The following is a 17,495-nucleotide window of genomic DNA, read 5'->3' as shown; positions in this document are numbered from 1 at the left end:
CCGTCGCACGCTGTGTGCGTCTCTCCCGCCATCTTTCCAGCCGGCGTCCAGGAGAGGAACACGTTGCTGGAAAAAAGAAGTTTGACTCCCAATTATTTGTGTCTAAACGTCCTTACTCGTCTATTTTCTTCGAAGTCGGGGGACGGGAGCCGAAGAGGGGTGAGTTTTTAACTTACCGCTCCGGATTTTGTGCTTTTTTTAGGGTTGTATTGCCATAAACACGAGCGCTGTTCTCTTATGCAGCAGCTGTCAAAGTGCAGGCCTGCGCTGCTAATGTCGTATAACGTGAACCTAACCGTTAGCTAACGGTTAGTAGCCTTTAATGCTTGTACTTAACTATAGCTACGTTATAGCTTCCTGTGTTGCTTTTTAAACCTCTGATTAACCCGTTGGAGTACACACGTAGAGTTGGTCGATAGCTTGACAGCGTAGTTTTGAACACAGCTGCCGCTACTGGCGAAAAGATTTACGTTTTATCATGTAACGTTATTGAAAGGATGGTACTCCAAATTCCGTTCAACAATGTGCCAATTAAAGGGTTTCTTGATCACTAACAAAAATATACATATACAAGGTCACGATCTAAGATGTTTGTCAATATTTACGATTGGTTGATGAATTCGGCATATAAATGACTCACAGATCAGCAGGTTATTTGAGGACAAATCCAGCTTTTGCTGCTCGCCACCGCCCGTAACGTTGCGTTTCGGCGTTGGGATGTTGTTGATCGAATAACTGACTAACCCCATTTTATTAAAAAATGTTCAACTTTATGTGTTAAACGGATGCCGCGTTGAAAAGGCGGCTATCACTGAATCGTTAAAGGCCTTAATTCACGTAGTACCAGCATGTACGTTCAGTGGTAAGGCAACAATTAAATGCCAGACTTTTAAACGGAGTCTGGTGTGACTCACTGTCCCTACACAAGACTGCTAAGCGCTAACTGAACTGGTTTGCAGCAGCTTCATTTACGTCATTTCGTGCTCTTGAGGCCTGAAATGAAAATCCATTAAACCAGAATCTGCATTAAAGCCAGAACACAATAAATCTGGTTCCAGTCAGAGGCTGGTTTAGGGCAGTGGTAGTAGATTAATGGCAGCCCATTGTTAAAGGCAAAGGCTGTGCGTTTTTGTTCAGAATTGAATGTGTTGCTTCAGCAGAGTGAACAGTGTGCTTGGGGGACACAGGTTCGAGCCTGACCGCTGTCCCCTACATTTAGACATTGTCTGTTGGCTTTGGTACCTGGATATCAGCATTACCTGAGCATATATGTTTCCAAACAAGTGAATTTAATGTTTATGTGTGTTGGTTGAAAATGCTTTAAGCTTCACTCTCAAATACGTTTCTCTTTGAACTTCTTTACACCTCCACATGTCATCAACTTGTCTCCCATTTTTCCTTCTTTCTTTCCATCAACTTTTCTCAAGATTAACTACCCAAATAACTCTCTTGTCCCCCCCCTCCTCTCCTGGTTTGTTCAGCTCCACAGGTGCTAGCGTCCGTCATTCCAGCCCTCCATCATGGCGGATAAAAACACCAGGATCGCCATCGTCAACCATGACAAATGCAAACCTAAGAAATGCCGTCAGGAGTGCAAGAAGAGCTGCCCGGTGGTCCGTATGGGTGAGTGATCATGTAGTCGGTGCTCATATCCGAAACTAGACTCTGCTTCGACACCAAAAACGCAATAACGTGACACCAAAAACTGACTTGTGTGTTTGCAGGTAAGCTGTGTATCGAGGTGACTCCACAGAGTAAGATTGTCTGGATCTCAGAGTCTCTGTGTATAGGCTGCGGCATCTGCATCAAGGTAATAATAAACAATCCTAGAATATTATCGTCTAGAACCAGATTTGACCTTCAGACGATCGAGACAAATTGGACGGATTGATTACTGTGATCACCAAATCTTTTTACAGAACAATAGCAGCTGTGTTTTTTTGTTGAAGTCTGGCTCTTCTGATGCTGTTTTGTCGTTTATAGAAATGTCCGTTCGGAGCGTTGTCGATCGTCAACCTGCCCAGCAACTTGGAGAAGGAAACCACACACAGATATTGCGCCAACTCCTTCAAGCTGCATCGGTATGCTGCTTAAACTCTTTCACACTGTTTTCATGTGGCACTCGAGCCTGAACATACGCTGATCGTTGAGAGCAAACGTTGTTTATTGGTTTTCTAACGTGAAGAGTGTTGAATTCAACTTGAAGAAAGTGACGACACTGCAGGCGATTGTTGCAGCCGTTTGAAACAGTGCAGTTAAAGAAAAGGAAACATTAGAGAAACGTCCAGAAACTAAAGAAACATCTCATCATCTCACGACCCCTCAGATTTATCTGGTGACCCTTTTGAGGGGTCCGACCCCTAGGTTGGGAACCACTGGACTAAACTAGCTAACTGTGTATAAAGCAGTTAAAACTAGCTCCACCTCGAGCAGCTCCAACAGTAAAATGCTGCTCTAACGTTGATGCATCAGTATTTTTTACTTTACTTTTACTTAAGTAAGATTTTAAACACAGGACTTTTACTTGTAATGGAGTATTTTTACGTTGTGGTATTGATGCTTTTACTTAAACGTGGGGTATGCGATTCTGATCCAATACACGTCTTTTTGTCAAATTCAGCGAATATCTCCTCGCTGTCCGCTAGCTGTCCGTTCAGTGTGTCCGCTGAAAAAAAATCCGGTGTGTGTACTCAGCTCTGGCTCTGTAAATGGGAAATAAACAAAGTGGCTGGGACCGAGCCGCACAACACTATTCCAGCCATGATTTGTGTATCTGGTGACGTTAAATGACTTGCTCACGGATATTCAGCTTACTTTCTAGTTTGCCAAGATATGCTGGTGTTGTGATGTTAGCTGTAGCAGCAGGAGAGTTGTGAGTATCGCTGTCTGGAGCTGCTGTGCTGGCTCTGGGAAACCGTCTCGTCCTCTCTGGCTGTTAGCTTCGCAGCAGCAGCTGTAGCGACAGTCTGCTAACCCACAACCTGGCTAACGTTAGCTACGTTACTGGCTGTGTCGTTGTTCGCTCTATATCTCGGTATTTTGACATGGTGTTGGATTCCTCCAGAATAACATACCTCACCTTTAAGTAAAAGATCTGAGTACTTCTTCCCGCACTGCTACACTTTCTACAACCTAGTTTGTTTGAAGCATACTGAGACCTTAACCGCAGTCTACATGTGTTGATGTGTTTATAGGTTGGCGACTAACTGAGTGAAAGTGGTGTAACTGTGGTATAATACACGTGTGTGTGTGTGTGTGTGTGTGCGTGTGTGTGTGTGTGTGTGCAGGCTGCCTATCCCCAGACCCGGTGAGGTGCTGGGGCTGGTGGGGACCAACGGTATCGGCAAGTCCACGGCTCTGAAGATCCTGGCTGGAAAACAGAAACCCAACCTGGGCAAATACGATGTGAGTGTTGAAACCTCCCACTGCCGCCCCCCCCCCAGAACACACGAGCAAGGCAGTAATGCTGCTGTGGTTTGAAAACGTAGTCATGTTTCTGTAACGTTGATATGCTTGTTAGATTGGGGTTCAACGCGGTGCTGTGCTGATGAGATAAAACGTGGGTGTAGCTGCTCACAGCTGCCATTTTGTCTTCTGACCAACTGGAAGTCTTTAATTATCTCGATGGTTTGTTTGCTGAAAAACTGAAGGCAAGAATCAGACAAAAGATCCGCACACTGCACTAACAGCTCCCAGCTACTTTAACTGAGTTTCGAACTATCGGAGATCTTCGTCAGGAATTATCAAATCACCATCATAAGGCAGAACAAACTATATATATATATATATATATATATATATATATATATATATATATATATATATATATATATATATATATGCCGCTATAAAGAGGGCAACAACTAGAAACATAAAGATCAATATTAAACATGTCCGAAGGTAAGATCATAAATCATCCAGAAGAAACAGTTATATAAAAAGACCTAAAAAGGACGATTAATATGTCACAGTTTTCTATTTGTCTGTGTTTTTTTCTGTATAGTAGTTTTTCTGATAGTTTGATTTGATAGTAGTTTTATTGATTATGATTCTGGATGATTGCGGCTCTTTTTGTCTGTAATAAGAATGAAACCTGTAAATATACACCTCCACTTACTGGTGTGGTAACTTAAACTGATAATACCGTCTAAACTATAAAATCGTTTTAACAATCAAAGCTACTTATTTCACTCACTTTAAAGATTAGTTATGCGGCACGGTCTTATTTAACAGTAGTTGTTTCCGTTAATTGTCAAGCGAATTTGAAGAGAAATGTCGCAATAAAGAAAAAGAAAATGCGGAATAGGCACATTTCCGTCAGCTGGTTTGGAGCGAATAAACTACCAGCGTAGTTTCGTCATCCTGCAGAAGTTGTCGGTACAGGCTACGTTACTCATGGCTGTAATAAACGGAGTAGAAGAAGTCGTTTGTCAGCCGCTAATAAACCTCAAGAAGAAACAAAACCAGTCGCCTTGGCCATCGACGAGGAGAAAATGGAGAGAGGTCTTCAGGGATTTGTAATTATTCCGAGACCTCGACAGTAGAAACTCTTCTTCTTCTTCTTCTCCTTCTTCTTCTCCTCCTCCTTCTTCTCCTTCTTCTTCTTCTTCTTCTTCTTCTTCTTCGGAGCAGAAACAGCTGATCAGTCATGTGAATTAAATGGTCGCTGCGTTTGAACTTTTTCGGCGCATCAACTCTTTTTCGAAAAAGACTAAAACCACCTCAAGTGAGCGTTTTAAACTTTGAATTTGAGGAAGTTTTTTCAAATTTCGCCGTTTCCATTAACATTTTCTAATGCGATATTTCCAAATGTGCATTAAAATACGGGTCTGTGCTGTTTTCTTGAGTTTTCAAGTCAGACAATCCCACATTAAGTTGTACAGATTTAATGAGCTTTACAGAAACAATTTCATTTAAAAATACAACTTTCCTTTTAATTATTAATATCCGGCTGCTGTCGGACCAAAATAAAACGTTATTTTTGGAGAAGCATTAAGGTCAACTCCTTTACTTCAGATTCGTACTGTTTCATGTGTTGATATGTTGATTGTATATGTGACTGTGTGTTGTTTCTATACCAGAATCCTCCAGACTGGCAGGAGATCTTGACCTACTTCAGAGGCTCCGAGCTGCAGAACTATTTCACCAAAATCCTGGAGGACGACCTGCGGGCCATCGTCAAACCGCAGTACGTGGACCAGATCCCAAAGACCGTCAAGGTAAACGAGTTCGACACGTCTTGTGTTGCTTTTAAATCAAAGGTTAGATTCGGTGTTGAAGTAGTAATTGAATTCGTCGCGTCTGCCTCCAGGGGTCAGTAGGGGCCATCCTGAGCCGGAAGGACGACACAGACACACAGACCCTCGTCTGTAAACAGCTCGGTAAGCGCACACGCAAACCATACACACACATTTAAACAAACACCGTGGCCCTGTTTGTCAAAAGCAACATTATTGGGCAACACATGTGATAGAATAAAACAGCCTTTATTGTCATTGTACAACGAAAACTTGCTGTGCAGATTCATTTTAACATTTCACGCAGTAGGGATGGGGTGTTTTATCGCTGATCGAGATAAAAACAGATAAGTTGTTCGTGGGAAATTTCCAATAATCGTGAATATCCTCACGAGTGACTCGAAAAGCCCAATGCCAGTTCGACTTGGCAATAAAAATATTTAGTTTCTTAACTAAATGTAAGGTAAAGTGATTCCAGTATGTTTTAGCGCCGTTTTAAGAGTTTTAAGCACATTTTGACGATTATCAGGATAATATTGTGAATCGCAATTAATTTGGCGAGGATAATCGTGACATGAAACTTTCATATCGTCCCATGGCTACCACACACGCACCTGCCCATACAGATAAATAATAATAATAAAAACAAATAAAAATACTACTACTACTTTAATGATAAGCAGCAACTATATGCAATAAAGAGCTTATTGCATGTTATATACAGATATTATTGCACATTTCCTCATTGTATGGAAAAGCTATTCCAGTCGTTAGAGTTGTGATGATGTTGGGAGGGGGACGTTGTTCTGTGGAGTTCAGTTCATTGATGGCTCTGCGGTAAAAGCTGTATTTGAACATGGTGGTGCAGGTCTTTAAGGCCCTGTAGAGAGAAGAGCTGCTGGCTCTGCGTGACCTGAAGGCGTCTTCCCCCGAGGGTTAGAGGAAGTCTGATTTATTTTCTGGGCTTTGTTTATGAGCTCTTCTGTCTGCTGAGCTCTACAGAGCAGTGGTAGAAGGACACGAGCAGCTTTACGGATAGGTTGGTTTACCGGCCGCTGTCGAGCCGTTTTGACCAGAGCAGTGGAGTCGACTGTCCACGTGAGATCCTCTGTGATGTGTAGACACTCGAAGCTGGAAACCCTCTCCACTCCTACGCATTCGATGTTTAGAGCATAGAGATCCTCACGGTGTCTCCAAAAGCCTGCGAGGAGTTCAGTGATTTCTATACACCATCCTGCCAGTTTGCAGGCCGTCTCATCCGTCGATGATAGCGGTTATAAATCATAAAAAAAACAGAGATACCGTGAACAAGAGTTATACCAAATGTAGTGTAAAACTGAATTGGTACACTGACAAGAAAACTGGATTCACAAAAGTAAAACCGAACTGTCAAATTAGTTACGTTGTCCCTCGTGTGAAGGAATGACATTAAGGAAGTACAACACGGTAATTAATCTAGTAAACATACACAGAGTCCACTAGAGTAAATGTAGTAAAATACAAAGCAGTAAAAGCGTCAGTATTTAACTTTTAAAAAGAAGAAACAACATAGTTTCCTTCATAGTTCAGACGCGTCATTTTCTGTCTCCAGCTGTTTTTTTAATATCCTTATACAATGAATATCTTTGGGTTTTAGACTGTTTGAAGCCGTCACATTTGGCCTGTAGTTTCACGATTATTTTCCCTGATTTGACAATCAATCGTTTAGTCAATGAAATAGTTACTGCAGGCCTCGCACCCCCTGTAGTTTAAATGTTATCGACTAAACACAAAAGTAATGGAGCGCGTCGTGTGGCTCTACTTTTTTCTGTGGAGTAACTAGTAAAACATTTTTACCTCCTTTAAATAAAAATAAGTGTTTATCGCTTTTTCCCTCTCGTAATGACATTAATAGACACGACCAACGTTTTCAGTTGCGGTTCACTGTGAAGTTAATATATATCGACAAATCCCAAACACGAAGACAAAACTCTACCGTTTGCGTTGTTTCTGCGGTTGGTTCAAAACTATCCACGTCCTGTATTGTGATTGGTTGTTTCTTGTTTGTGTTGTCGCCGGGCAGATCTGAGTCACCTGCGGGACAGGAACGTGGAGGATCTGTCCGGAGGAGAGCTGCAGAGGTTTGCCTGCGCCGTCGTCTGCATCCAGAGGGCCGACATGTGAGGAAACGCAGATCGCCGGTCATTATCTGAACTTTGACCCCAGACTTGAACTCTCAGACTCACCGCTGTTCTCTGTTTCTCTGCTGTAGTTTTATGTTTGACGAGCCGTCCAGTTACTTGGATGTGAAACAGCGGCTGAAGGCTGCCATCACCATCCGCTCACTCATCACCCCGGACAGGTAAAACTGTTCATTTAAAGGGACAGTCCGCCATTTATTCCTCCAGATCTATTCTTTTGCTATTCTGTTTCCACATACTGTCGGCGCAAAATGACGAAAACCGTGTGACTGATGACGTCCGAGGCTTCAAACGCCACTTCAGAGTTTGATCCAGTCTAGCCGCGTTTCCACCGCAGGAAGCAGGGTCTAAATTAAGTTCTGGGGACATTATTTTACCCCCCAAAAAGTCCCTGCTCGGGGCGTAGTACTTTCCAGAAGTACAGGAACTTTGGGGGTGGGGCTTGCAGCGCTGAACATCTCTGATTGGTTCGAGTACTCGCAGCAAGTATGTCAGCCACCTTTTCTTTTTAAAAGTCTGCAGCTGCAAACCAGTTTGTTCTTTGTTCGTTGTGCTTCGACACATCCACATGGAGTTACCAGGCGCTCGCAAACAATGACGTGTGAAAACAGCCGCCGCTTTTTCATACGTCAGCGGACTGATTACTTTGGAAACGCAGCTGTTGATCGGCACATTAGAGGGATAAGAAGAGAATAATATGGCGATGTACGTTAGAAAGACATAATCATAATTATGAGAACATTTCCACCTGATACCAAGTGATAAAAGTAATTTAATGACTATCACTCTCCCATCACGTCACACTGACTCGTGAAATGTTACATAAATATCATTAAAAGTGTCAGTAAAAATATTTTATATCTGGGCTTTTTGGACAACGCATAATTATTTTACTGTAACATATCGCATCTGTATTTAATGCGGCACTTCTGAACAAAAGCATACAGATTTAATAACAACACGCAGGCTTCGTGGACTCGTGTTGCACACATATGAGACTAAAACTATTAACATCAGCGAGGTGTCGCGGTGCTTCGGCTGCTGGACGTTTTACAATCCGCCAGATGTTACTGTTCTGGCGGTGTTTGAAGCTTAATAAGGATTCATCCACTGATCAGTACTGTTCTGTAACTTCGTCGTACAGATGTAAACCAGGACCCAGAGGTGCGACCACATCACACCTGTTTCAGCCTCTTTACATCGGCTCCCTGTTGGTTTCAGGACTGATTTTAAGATCTTGTTGATTACTTTTAAGGCTCTTCATGGCTCCAGATCATATTTTAGACCTTGTAATCCCTTATGAACCTTCACGTAGTTTGAGATCTTCAGGCAGGGGTCTCCTGTCTGCTCCTGAGTCCAGGATGGAAACTAAGGGGGACAGAGCTTTTACCATCAGGGCCCCGAGGCTCTGGAACAACCTGCCCGAAGACATTATGTTGTCTGAGTCAGCGTCTTCGTTTAAGTCTCGTCTCAAAACGCATTTTTATCTGAAAGCAGATCCTGATTTTACCTGAACTGTTTATTTTATTGGTTTTATGTATTTTATTTCTTAATATTTCGTCATTCACTGTGGTGTTTTATTTCTCTCTCTGTGAAGCACTTTGTTTTGATAAGTGCTCTATAAATAAAGTTTTATCATCATTATTATTTTCCATTTGCTGTATAATAATAATATCCGCCATTTTATTTTATTTTTTGGACAGTAGATATTAATCCTCAGCATTGTCAAATTTCTGGTGCTCCACTCTCAGTTTTAGTGTTTTTAAGGGTTTTCATCATTCGTGTATTGTATCATAACTGTGTATCATTGTGTGTGTGTGTGTGTGTGTGTGTGCGTGTGTTCCAGGTACATTATTGTGGTGGAGCACGACCTGAGTGTGCTGGACTACCTGTCTGACTTCATCTGCTGCCTGTACGGAGTCCCCAGCGCCTACGGAGTCGTCACCATGCCCTTCAGCGTCCGAGAGGGTAAAAACACACACACACACAAATAAACATGTGACACGCTAAAAACACAACGCAGGTGCGAAATAAATGGTTAGAAACATACTGTGGTTGTTGGGTCGTGGAGTCGGCATTTAAAAATTAAGACTTAATGTTTTCTGTAAGGACAGGCACAGAATTCCTCAAAAATGCGATTAGATATTAAAAAGTTTGTAATGCAACGTACAAAATGTTTTAATATTTTCTCTTACCTGCCGTAGACGATAACATTGGTTATAATTTATTTTTAATGCGTGGTTGTGGGCTGTCGGGAGACTTTACACACTTTAAATAAAATAAAAATGTGATTGTTTAATCGGACCTGGCAAGGATGCTCACTGTCTCATAATGAGCAGCTTTATCAGAAACTTAATTTATATGAAGTGTTTTTTTAATTTGTGAATCCGTCCATCAATTTTCTGCCGCTTATCTGGGTCCAGGTCACATTAATTGATTAATTATATCCCTAGGAATTATTGTTATATACAGCTGTGAATATTGTGATGTAAATATCAATAAATTCACGTACTATGTAATAAATACTTGTAGGCCTTTCAAAGTTATTGTTTTTTCCGTGGATGCAGAAGTTTGTCTCATGTAAAGCTTTAAGATGGACCGAATATATTTTTATATATATCTGCTGGAAAGATATTATCTATATTATGATATTGATTTGAATCATCTCTTCCAGCCCCAGTCACCGGGCTTCTGTTGAACAATCTTGACGCACAGTTTTTTTTATCTGACTCAGATACTGTAATTAATTTACTGTAATTTAAAAGGTACATAAACATGTGTGTAAGTATTATACTTTTATTATTCTCATTTGTATTAATTCTGTGAGCAAGGCTAACGTGACTAGCAGGTAGCAGCTGTCAACTTATACACTGCCAAAACTTTCTGGCTGCAATTGAACCAATAAGACTTTAAATATTTGAACCAAAACAAGTCGAGCGTCGAACTGAATGTCCTGGGTGAGAAATTAGTTTCAGTAATAACAACAATTTCATCCCGATTCTCTCTGTAACTTCCTAATTTATGCCTCCGTCCTTTTAGGTATCAACATCTTCCTGGACGGCTACGTTCCCACGGAGAATCTCAGGTTTCGTGAGACCTCATTGGTCTTCAAGGTGGCTGAGACGGCCAATGAGGAGGAGGTGAAGAGACTCAGGCACTACCAGGTCTGTTCAGCTCACCTGTTTCTATATTTCTGTCTTTTTATAGTTAGCCGATTCTGTGCTCTGAGCTTGAGGCTGCAGTTTGGCGCTTGTGTTTGACTTAACCGCTGTTTTGTTGTTGCTGTTCAGTATCCAGAAATGGGGAAGACGATGGGCGATTTCACGCTGGACATCAAAGGAGGAGAATTTACAGACTCCGAGATCATGGTGATGCTGGGAGAGAACGGTAAGCTGTGTGTGAGAGCCAGTTCATTAGGTACACCAAGCTAAAACTAATGCAGTCTAATACAACAGTCCTACAGTAAATCCTGCCTTCGTGAAGGTTGTAATGTTCAGATTTTGTTGGAACTATTGTAGAGAGGTGTTGATTCACCTTTATGGTCATTTTGGAGGCTGGAGGTTGGATTTATTGCAGGGCTTTTGGCTCCGTGGACCTAATAAACCAGCAAGTGTTTATATATGAGGTTTAGGCCGTGTATCGAATCCCTATTTTTAATTTTTTGTTATCGACTGAAATGTGTGTTGAACTGTGTAGTACAGTAGATAGGCCTGATTTTAAATCAACATTTATTCCACTGAATTTTACTGTCAGAAATCTAGTACTGCTGCTTGCGTTTAACATTTGAGAACTTTGGCTTCTTTTGTTAAATAAGTAAATATTTCATAAAATATGGTTCTGAAAAAGTATAATTTTTTTCCTGTTGCAGTCACCTCTTGTTGTAAGGTGGCATTGACATCGGCATGGCCGCTTTCTGTCGCTTCCGAGGAGGTGACACGGTGTTGCTTCATTGCGTTTCTGTAACTCTTCGCTCGGCTGCTCTCCTTGTTTTCCTAACTTCGTGTGTTAAACGACCCTCTTGACCCTCTGTGTCTTGCAGCGTAAGTCGGGCATTTTAGGATTACCGCGCTGCAGTTTGGTCCCCGAAATTAACAACGCAGCAGGGGGCCGACACGGGGGCTCTGACAGAGCAACGCAGGGCCGTCCTGCAAAAAGGCTTAACCAACTTTTGGCACAATGTGCCGTCATCTGGCAAGACGCTGCGTTGGCCAATCACATACATGCAAACGCACATTCCTGGTAGATTACTTTGTAACGTGAACGCTGTATTTCTATAAAGATAAAACAGTTGCTGCCGAGATAACTTTCCAAAGTTGTTAAATCTATTGTTTTTTATTATTATTATTATTATTATTATTATTATAAACCTCTGTGAGGTGTTTTGGTCTCTGATAAGCCTTTAAACACATTAATCTGGACTTTCTGGATCGTATTTCATTGGCCTTCCACATCTGACAATGCTAACATGCTAATGTTTAGCAGGTATAATGACTATCTTAGTTTAGCATGTTAGCATGCTAACATTCGCTTATTAGCACTAAACACAAAGTCCAGCTGAGGCTCATGGGAATGTCAATAGTTTCGAGTGAAACTTTGACCTGATGGTGGTGCTGCACGAAAAGTCAGAGGATCACCAAAGTCTGTATTATTCATCATCCAGCGACCATGAATGTCTGTACAAAATTTCATGGCAATCCATCCAATAGTTATGTGTGTGTGTCTGCAGGCACAGGGAAGACGACCTTTATCAGGATGTTAGCTGGAGGACTCAAATCTGACGGGGGAGGTGAGTGTCTCTCTCTCTCTCTCACACACACACACACACACGTAGAAACAGACACACTCACCTGCACTCTCTCTTCTCAGGTGAGGTTCCCATCCTGAACGTCAGCTACAAGCCTCAGACCATCAGCCCAAAGTTCAAGGTCTGTTGAATCAGCTTCGGCATCACTAGTCACTAATACAAGACTGTTTTTCAGTATTAAACCACAGCAGAAGTTGAGAATTTATTTTTAATCTGACTATTAAAGGATAAAGTCAGTAGTTGGAGCAGTTTTCCTTCATTCTTTTGTATGAAAACCAGCTAATATTTAGAGCAAGATGATCTATCGGTGGAAACAGGAAGAAACGTTTCGTCTAAGGTTGCAAATAGTGAATTTATTTTATCTATTATTCAGTTCATTCATGGTCTGTATAATTAGCAGATTGTGAAAAATGCCCAAAAAGTCCAAGGTGATGCCTTTAAAGACCGCTTACTATCGTAGAAGTGTAAGAAAACCAGGAAATGTTATCAAATTTGAGAAGTTGTGACGTGAATTCTTTGCCATTTCCTCAAATAATCGATTAATTCCCTGCTGATCAGCTCTAGTTTTGTCTCCACTTCGAGTGTTGATTCAGTCCATCAGAAGGCTTCAAACCCGTGATTTAACTTCTATAAACTGGAGTTTTATCTGAAGCTGTAAAAAAATGAGATGTTTGTGTTGTTTGTTTGTTTGTTTTTCTTAAAGTGACAGATGTGTTAAACAGACTCTTCACATCTGTTTGTGTCTGCAGGGCAGCGTCAGAGCTCTGCTGCACGAGAAGATCAGAGACGCCTACACTCACCCGCAGTTCATCACCGACGTCATGAAGCCGATGCAGATAGAGAGCATCATAGACCAGGATGTAAGACACACACACACACACACACACACACACACACACACACACACACACACACACACACACACACACACACACACACACACACACACTCAGCGGTGGCTAAAGTGTAGTACTGTTTTGTGAATGACCTTGAGATCCGCAATTCATGGTGCTGGTCGTTTTGCTGCTGCTAAGCAACCACACACTTAGCTGTCAGTCACTGGCGGTGCCTTCAAGTGCGGTCGTACTTACTGTGTTCATTCAAGAGTCCCCGTGAATGTTGGTGCTCACGCTAGTTAGTTTTCCACTGACGTCCCTGAACGTGACACACCATAACTTCTGGTTATTTACCTCGACGGCAGAGAGAAGTAGACCTTCCTTTGGGCTTTTATTCCTAATTTCACCTGCTTCCTAGTTAATCCGAACTCAACGCTTCGTCCACGTTTGCCTGTTGTCTCGATATATTTAGTATAATATCCATTTCCACGCCGCTAATTCAGTCAGTACAACAGAAATACTCTTTTCATCCAGTTACTTCCAGTTCTTTCACTTCCCCTCGTTTTTAACCAATTTCAAACTGCCTCGAAAGCAAATCAACAACTTCCTCTTTCGTGGCAACCCATCCAACAGTTGCTGAGACACTTCACATAAAAATAAAACCGCAAACGCCAACCTGCCGTGGCGCTAGAGGAAAGGTCAGCAGGAGTCATTTAAAACCGGTTAGCAAATGATGCTTGTTACTGCTAGAGACACTTCCTGTCTGAGGGCGACATGATGAGGGCAGAGTGACTAACCTCCCCCGTCCCCCCCCCCTCAGGTGCAGAACCTGTCTGGTGGTGAGCTGCAGAGAGTCGCTCTCACTCTGTGTTTGGGGAAACCAGCTGATGTTTACCTGATCGACGAACCTTCGGCCTACCTGGACTCTGAGCAGAGATTGATGGCCGCCAGGGTCATCAAGAGGTCAAACACTTTTTCTTCTTTTTGCCCCCATCTGTCGCCTCTTCCTCACCCCTTTAATGCTTTCCTCCAGCTCTACACATCCTCTGTCGCATCTCCTCTGCCTCACTCTGATGTGTGTGTGTGTGTGTGTGTGTGTGTGTGTGTGTGTGTGTGTGTGTGTGTGTGTGCAGGTACATCCTCCATGCGAAGAAGACGGCGTTTGTGGTGGAGCACGACTTCATCATGGCGACCTACCTGGCCGACAGAGTCATCGTGTTCGACGGTATTCCCTCCAAGAAGACCTTGGCTAACACGTAAGCAGCAGAAAGACATTTTAAAAACGCTCAAAACGTGAACTTTAAACGCTCGCCGTGACGATGACCGAATTTCTTCTCAGTCCTCAGAGTCTGTTAGCCGGGATGAACCGGTTTCTGTCGCTGTTGGAAATCACATTCAGAAGAGACCCGAACAACTTCAGGCCGCGCATCAACAAGCTCAACTCCATCAAGGTACAAACACGTTAAACACGACTGTGTCAATATTTAAGAGAGGTGTGTTAGTTACAACTCCACTCTCAGACAAGTGACTAAAAGATAAGATAAGATTTTTTTAGCCTTCTATGATTGTAAAACTAATATCTTTTTGGAGTGTTGCTCGAATTTGAAGACATCCTGGACTCTGTTAGAATAATCTGTAATAATCTCTAAATAAGCAAAAGACCAAAAACTCTGGTTGCAGCTTCTCAGATGTTAATATTTTGCTGTTTTTTGCTGCTGGTTGTCTGTTGGTCAAACAAAACATGTGAATATGTCAACTTTTTGAGAAACTGGTCAAGAAAATAATGGGCAGATTAATCGATAATGGTAATAATCGTTACTTTCAGCCCTACGAGACAGTAACACCATTAAAGAAAATATAAATTAATTAGTGCTGCAACTAAAGATTATTTTCATTATCGATTAATCGTGTAGTTAAAAAAAAATATTAGTAAATGAATGAATAAACCCATTACTAGTTGAAAACCCAAGTATATTATATTTACTATCACAACAGTCACATGTGGGAAGCTGAAACAGCTTTAACGCTCCAACAATCATGCACTTTACGTTATCAATGAACACGTTAAGTATACGTGATTTGTAGTTATGGAGCCAAAACATGCAAAAGCATTGATGTGAACCTTCACTGACCTCTGCTGGTGACTTGTGAATTACAACAAAGTTGATCTCCTGAGTTTGGAGTATAAAAAGTGAGCAAAAAACAGAAATCTCAGCAGTTAGTAATTGTTGAGCTGTTCTGTGAGCAAGAAAATCCCAAATTTTTGACCCTTTCATGAGTAACATAAGTGATTTTTCCCCTCAGCAACAGTAATATATGAATATAACATTATTACCCATTTAAAAGAGCAGATGTTGTGTCTTCTGATGCCCATATTTTAGCCTGACCTGTGATTGTTGCTGTCAATGCCTCAACTCACCAATAAAGTTTTATTTAAAGAGACACACTGCCCTCTCCTTCTTCCAGGACACAGAACAGAAGAAGAGTGGGAACTATTTCTTCCTGGACGACTAAAGACGACTTCCTGTGTGAACGACTGCGACTCTGCGTTCAACAACCCGGGAGCGTTCAGATTGCAGCCTTGACATTTACCATAAGTACAACCAGGCTGCGTTCAACAAACAGCAGATATGTTTAAATAATAAAGAAATCCCATCAGCCTTTATTTACCAGGCTGCATTCAGTAGCCAGCAATGTTGTGAAACGTTTAAAATTAAAAAGTGCATTGCATTCTGTGTCAGTCAGCCTGAACGTACTGGGCTGAATTCACAAGCCAGCGACATTGTGGAACATTAAGCAGCATATTTTAACACTCATGCATTTACAACAAATGATAATAAACTGATGCTACCTGATCCAAGAACAGTTTCTCCCTTCATTTATTATGACGCTAATGGCGTAGTAACTTCTGCAGCAGCACTCTGAGACAGTGGCTCGCAAAGTGAGCAATAAAACGGATTTCTACAAACTAAACTGGTTTTCTTTTCATGAAATATTAAATACGTCACATCTTCAAGCCTCTAAAAATCCATTTAAGTGAATAAATGTGAGGAAAGAAATGTGTCAACCTTGTACTGAAGTATATTTTGATGCTAACACTTTTGTATTTTTAAAAGTGCCAAAAGTAAAAGTACTCATGCAGAATATTATTGCATTATAAGTATTGATGCATTAACATGTACATCTTTAAGGTGGGGTTGAGTTTAAATACTTTATATACTTCTGTGTAGCTTGACCTATAATACATCATACAATTACAATTTGTATAAATGTAGTGGAGTAAAAAAGTACAGTATCTCCCTCTGAAATGTGTAGAACTACAAAGCGAAGTATCTCAAAGTTGTACTTTAACTGTACTAGAGTACTGCACTAGTTACTTTCCACCACTCGGAAGAAATTTTGCCGTAACAGCGTCGACGCGTGGAGAAGAAATTTTAGGCAGAAGTAAACGAGTCTAGAGCTAAATGCTAACGTGTTGATGTTCACCATCTTAGTTTAGCCTGTCAACATTTGCTAATTAGCACTGAAGTGCAGCTGAGGCTGATGGGAAAGTCCGTTTTGCAGCTATTTGAAAAGTTAATGAATCAAAGTGTTTACAATTAATGAATGTCTGAACCAAATTTTCATGACAAAGCATCCAATAGTTGTTGAGATATTTCAGTCTGGACCAAAATGGTGTGCAACAAAAAAAAGTTTAACAAAAACTAAACAACTAAACAAATTGATAAATGATAACAGATTTTTTAACCCGTTTTCCAAGTTCGTCCCATTCCCTCATCCGAACAGAGATGGCTGCTACAAATGACATCATCATGACATCATCTTGCTAGTTTTTGTCATCAGCAGTGGTGGAAAGTAACTTTTACTCAAGTACTGTACTTTAGTATTTTCTTCTCATGCAACTTTATACTTCAACTCCACCACATTTCAGAGAGGAATATTGTACTTTTTTCTGCAATTATTCGATAACTTAAGTTACTACATACTTCGCAGACTCGGATTATATTTTGTATTATTAAATCAACAAATAAATTATGACATATGTATAGCTTAAGATAAGACTTTATTGATCCCCACAAGCTACCCAGCAGTATATAAAAGTAATTAAAATAATTTACACATTAATGCATCAATAATTACAGCCATTCTGCATAATGACAACTTTTACTTTTGGTACTTTAAAGTATATTTTGATGCTAATACTTTTTGTGCTTTTAGTAAAATTTTGAATGCAGGACTTTTACTTGTAACGTCTTTTTACACTGTGCTATTGCTACTTTTACTTTAGTAAAAGATTTGAGTACGTCTTCCACTGCTTATCAGTTACATGTTTCTATATTAATGTTAAATTCAATTATTTTATGTTTTCTTTATACACAATACCGTGGTTATACATTTTTGCCTTGTACAAAACAAGCAAGGAGATAAATCATTTACA

The 17,495-nt window shown here is 40.9% G+C and overlaps 2 protein-coding genes across 2 annotated transcripts in view; one reads left to right on the top strand and one right to left on the bottom strand.

The window, feature by feature from the left end:
- The window catches only part of LOC122870258 (low affinity immunoglobulin gamma Fc region receptor III-like), a 1,099,642-nt gene that overhangs the window by 544,757 nt on the left and 537,390 nt on the right, over window positions 1-17,495 (bottom strand). The gene's annotated exons all lie outside the window — the stretch shown is intronic.
- Window positions 8-15,912, top strand: abce1 (ATP-binding cassette, sub-family E (OABP), member 1). Its single transcript, XM_044183983.1, has 19 exons — window positions 8-159; window positions 1,482-1,623; window positions 1,725-1,810; window positions 1,984-2,081; window positions 3,288-3,405; window positions 5,082-5,219; window positions 5,312-5,381; window positions 7,300-7,396; window positions 7,489-7,578; window positions 9,264-9,385; window positions 10,457-10,581; window positions 10,708-10,804; window positions 12,144-12,203; window positions 12,284-12,342; window positions 12,971-13,081; window positions 13,878-14,020; window positions 14,191-14,313; window positions 14,397-14,508; window positions 15,524-15,912. The coding sequence occupies exons 2-19, from the start codon at window positions 1,521-1,523 to the stop codon at window positions 15,569-15,571; spliced, it is 1,800 nt and encodes a 599-aa protein (XP_044039918.1). The 5' UTR covers window positions 8-159; window positions 1,482-1,520; the 3' UTR covers window positions 15,572-15,912.

The sequence above is a fragment of the Siniperca chuatsi genome, linkage group LG22 (assembly GCF_020085105.1).
Source record: "Siniperca chuatsi isolate FFG_IHB_CAS linkage group LG22, ASM2008510v1, whole genome shotgun sequence".
In the NCBI taxonomy this organism is placed as follows: domain Eukaryota; kingdom Metazoa; phylum Chordata; class Actinopteri; order Centrarchiformes; family Sinipercidae; genus Siniperca; species Siniperca chuatsi.
Note: the sequence above shows the minus strand (reverse complement) of the source record. Positions and strands in the feature narration are given on the sequence as shown.

Bases quoted from the DNA above. Each gene is read 5' to 3' on its own strand.
- abce1 (XM_044183983.1), top strand. From the start codon at position 1,521: ATGGCGGATAAAAACACCAGGATCGCCATCGTCAACCATGACAAATGC. The intron at 12,343-12,970 runs GTCTGTTGAATC...TTGTGTCTGCAG, and splicing joins CCATCAGCCCAAAGTTCAAG to GGCAGCGTCAGAGCTCTGCT. The intron at 14,314-14,396 runs GTAAGCAGCAGA...ATTTCTTCTCAG, and splicing joins AAGAAGACCTTGGCTAACAC to TCCTCAGAGTCTGTTAGCCG.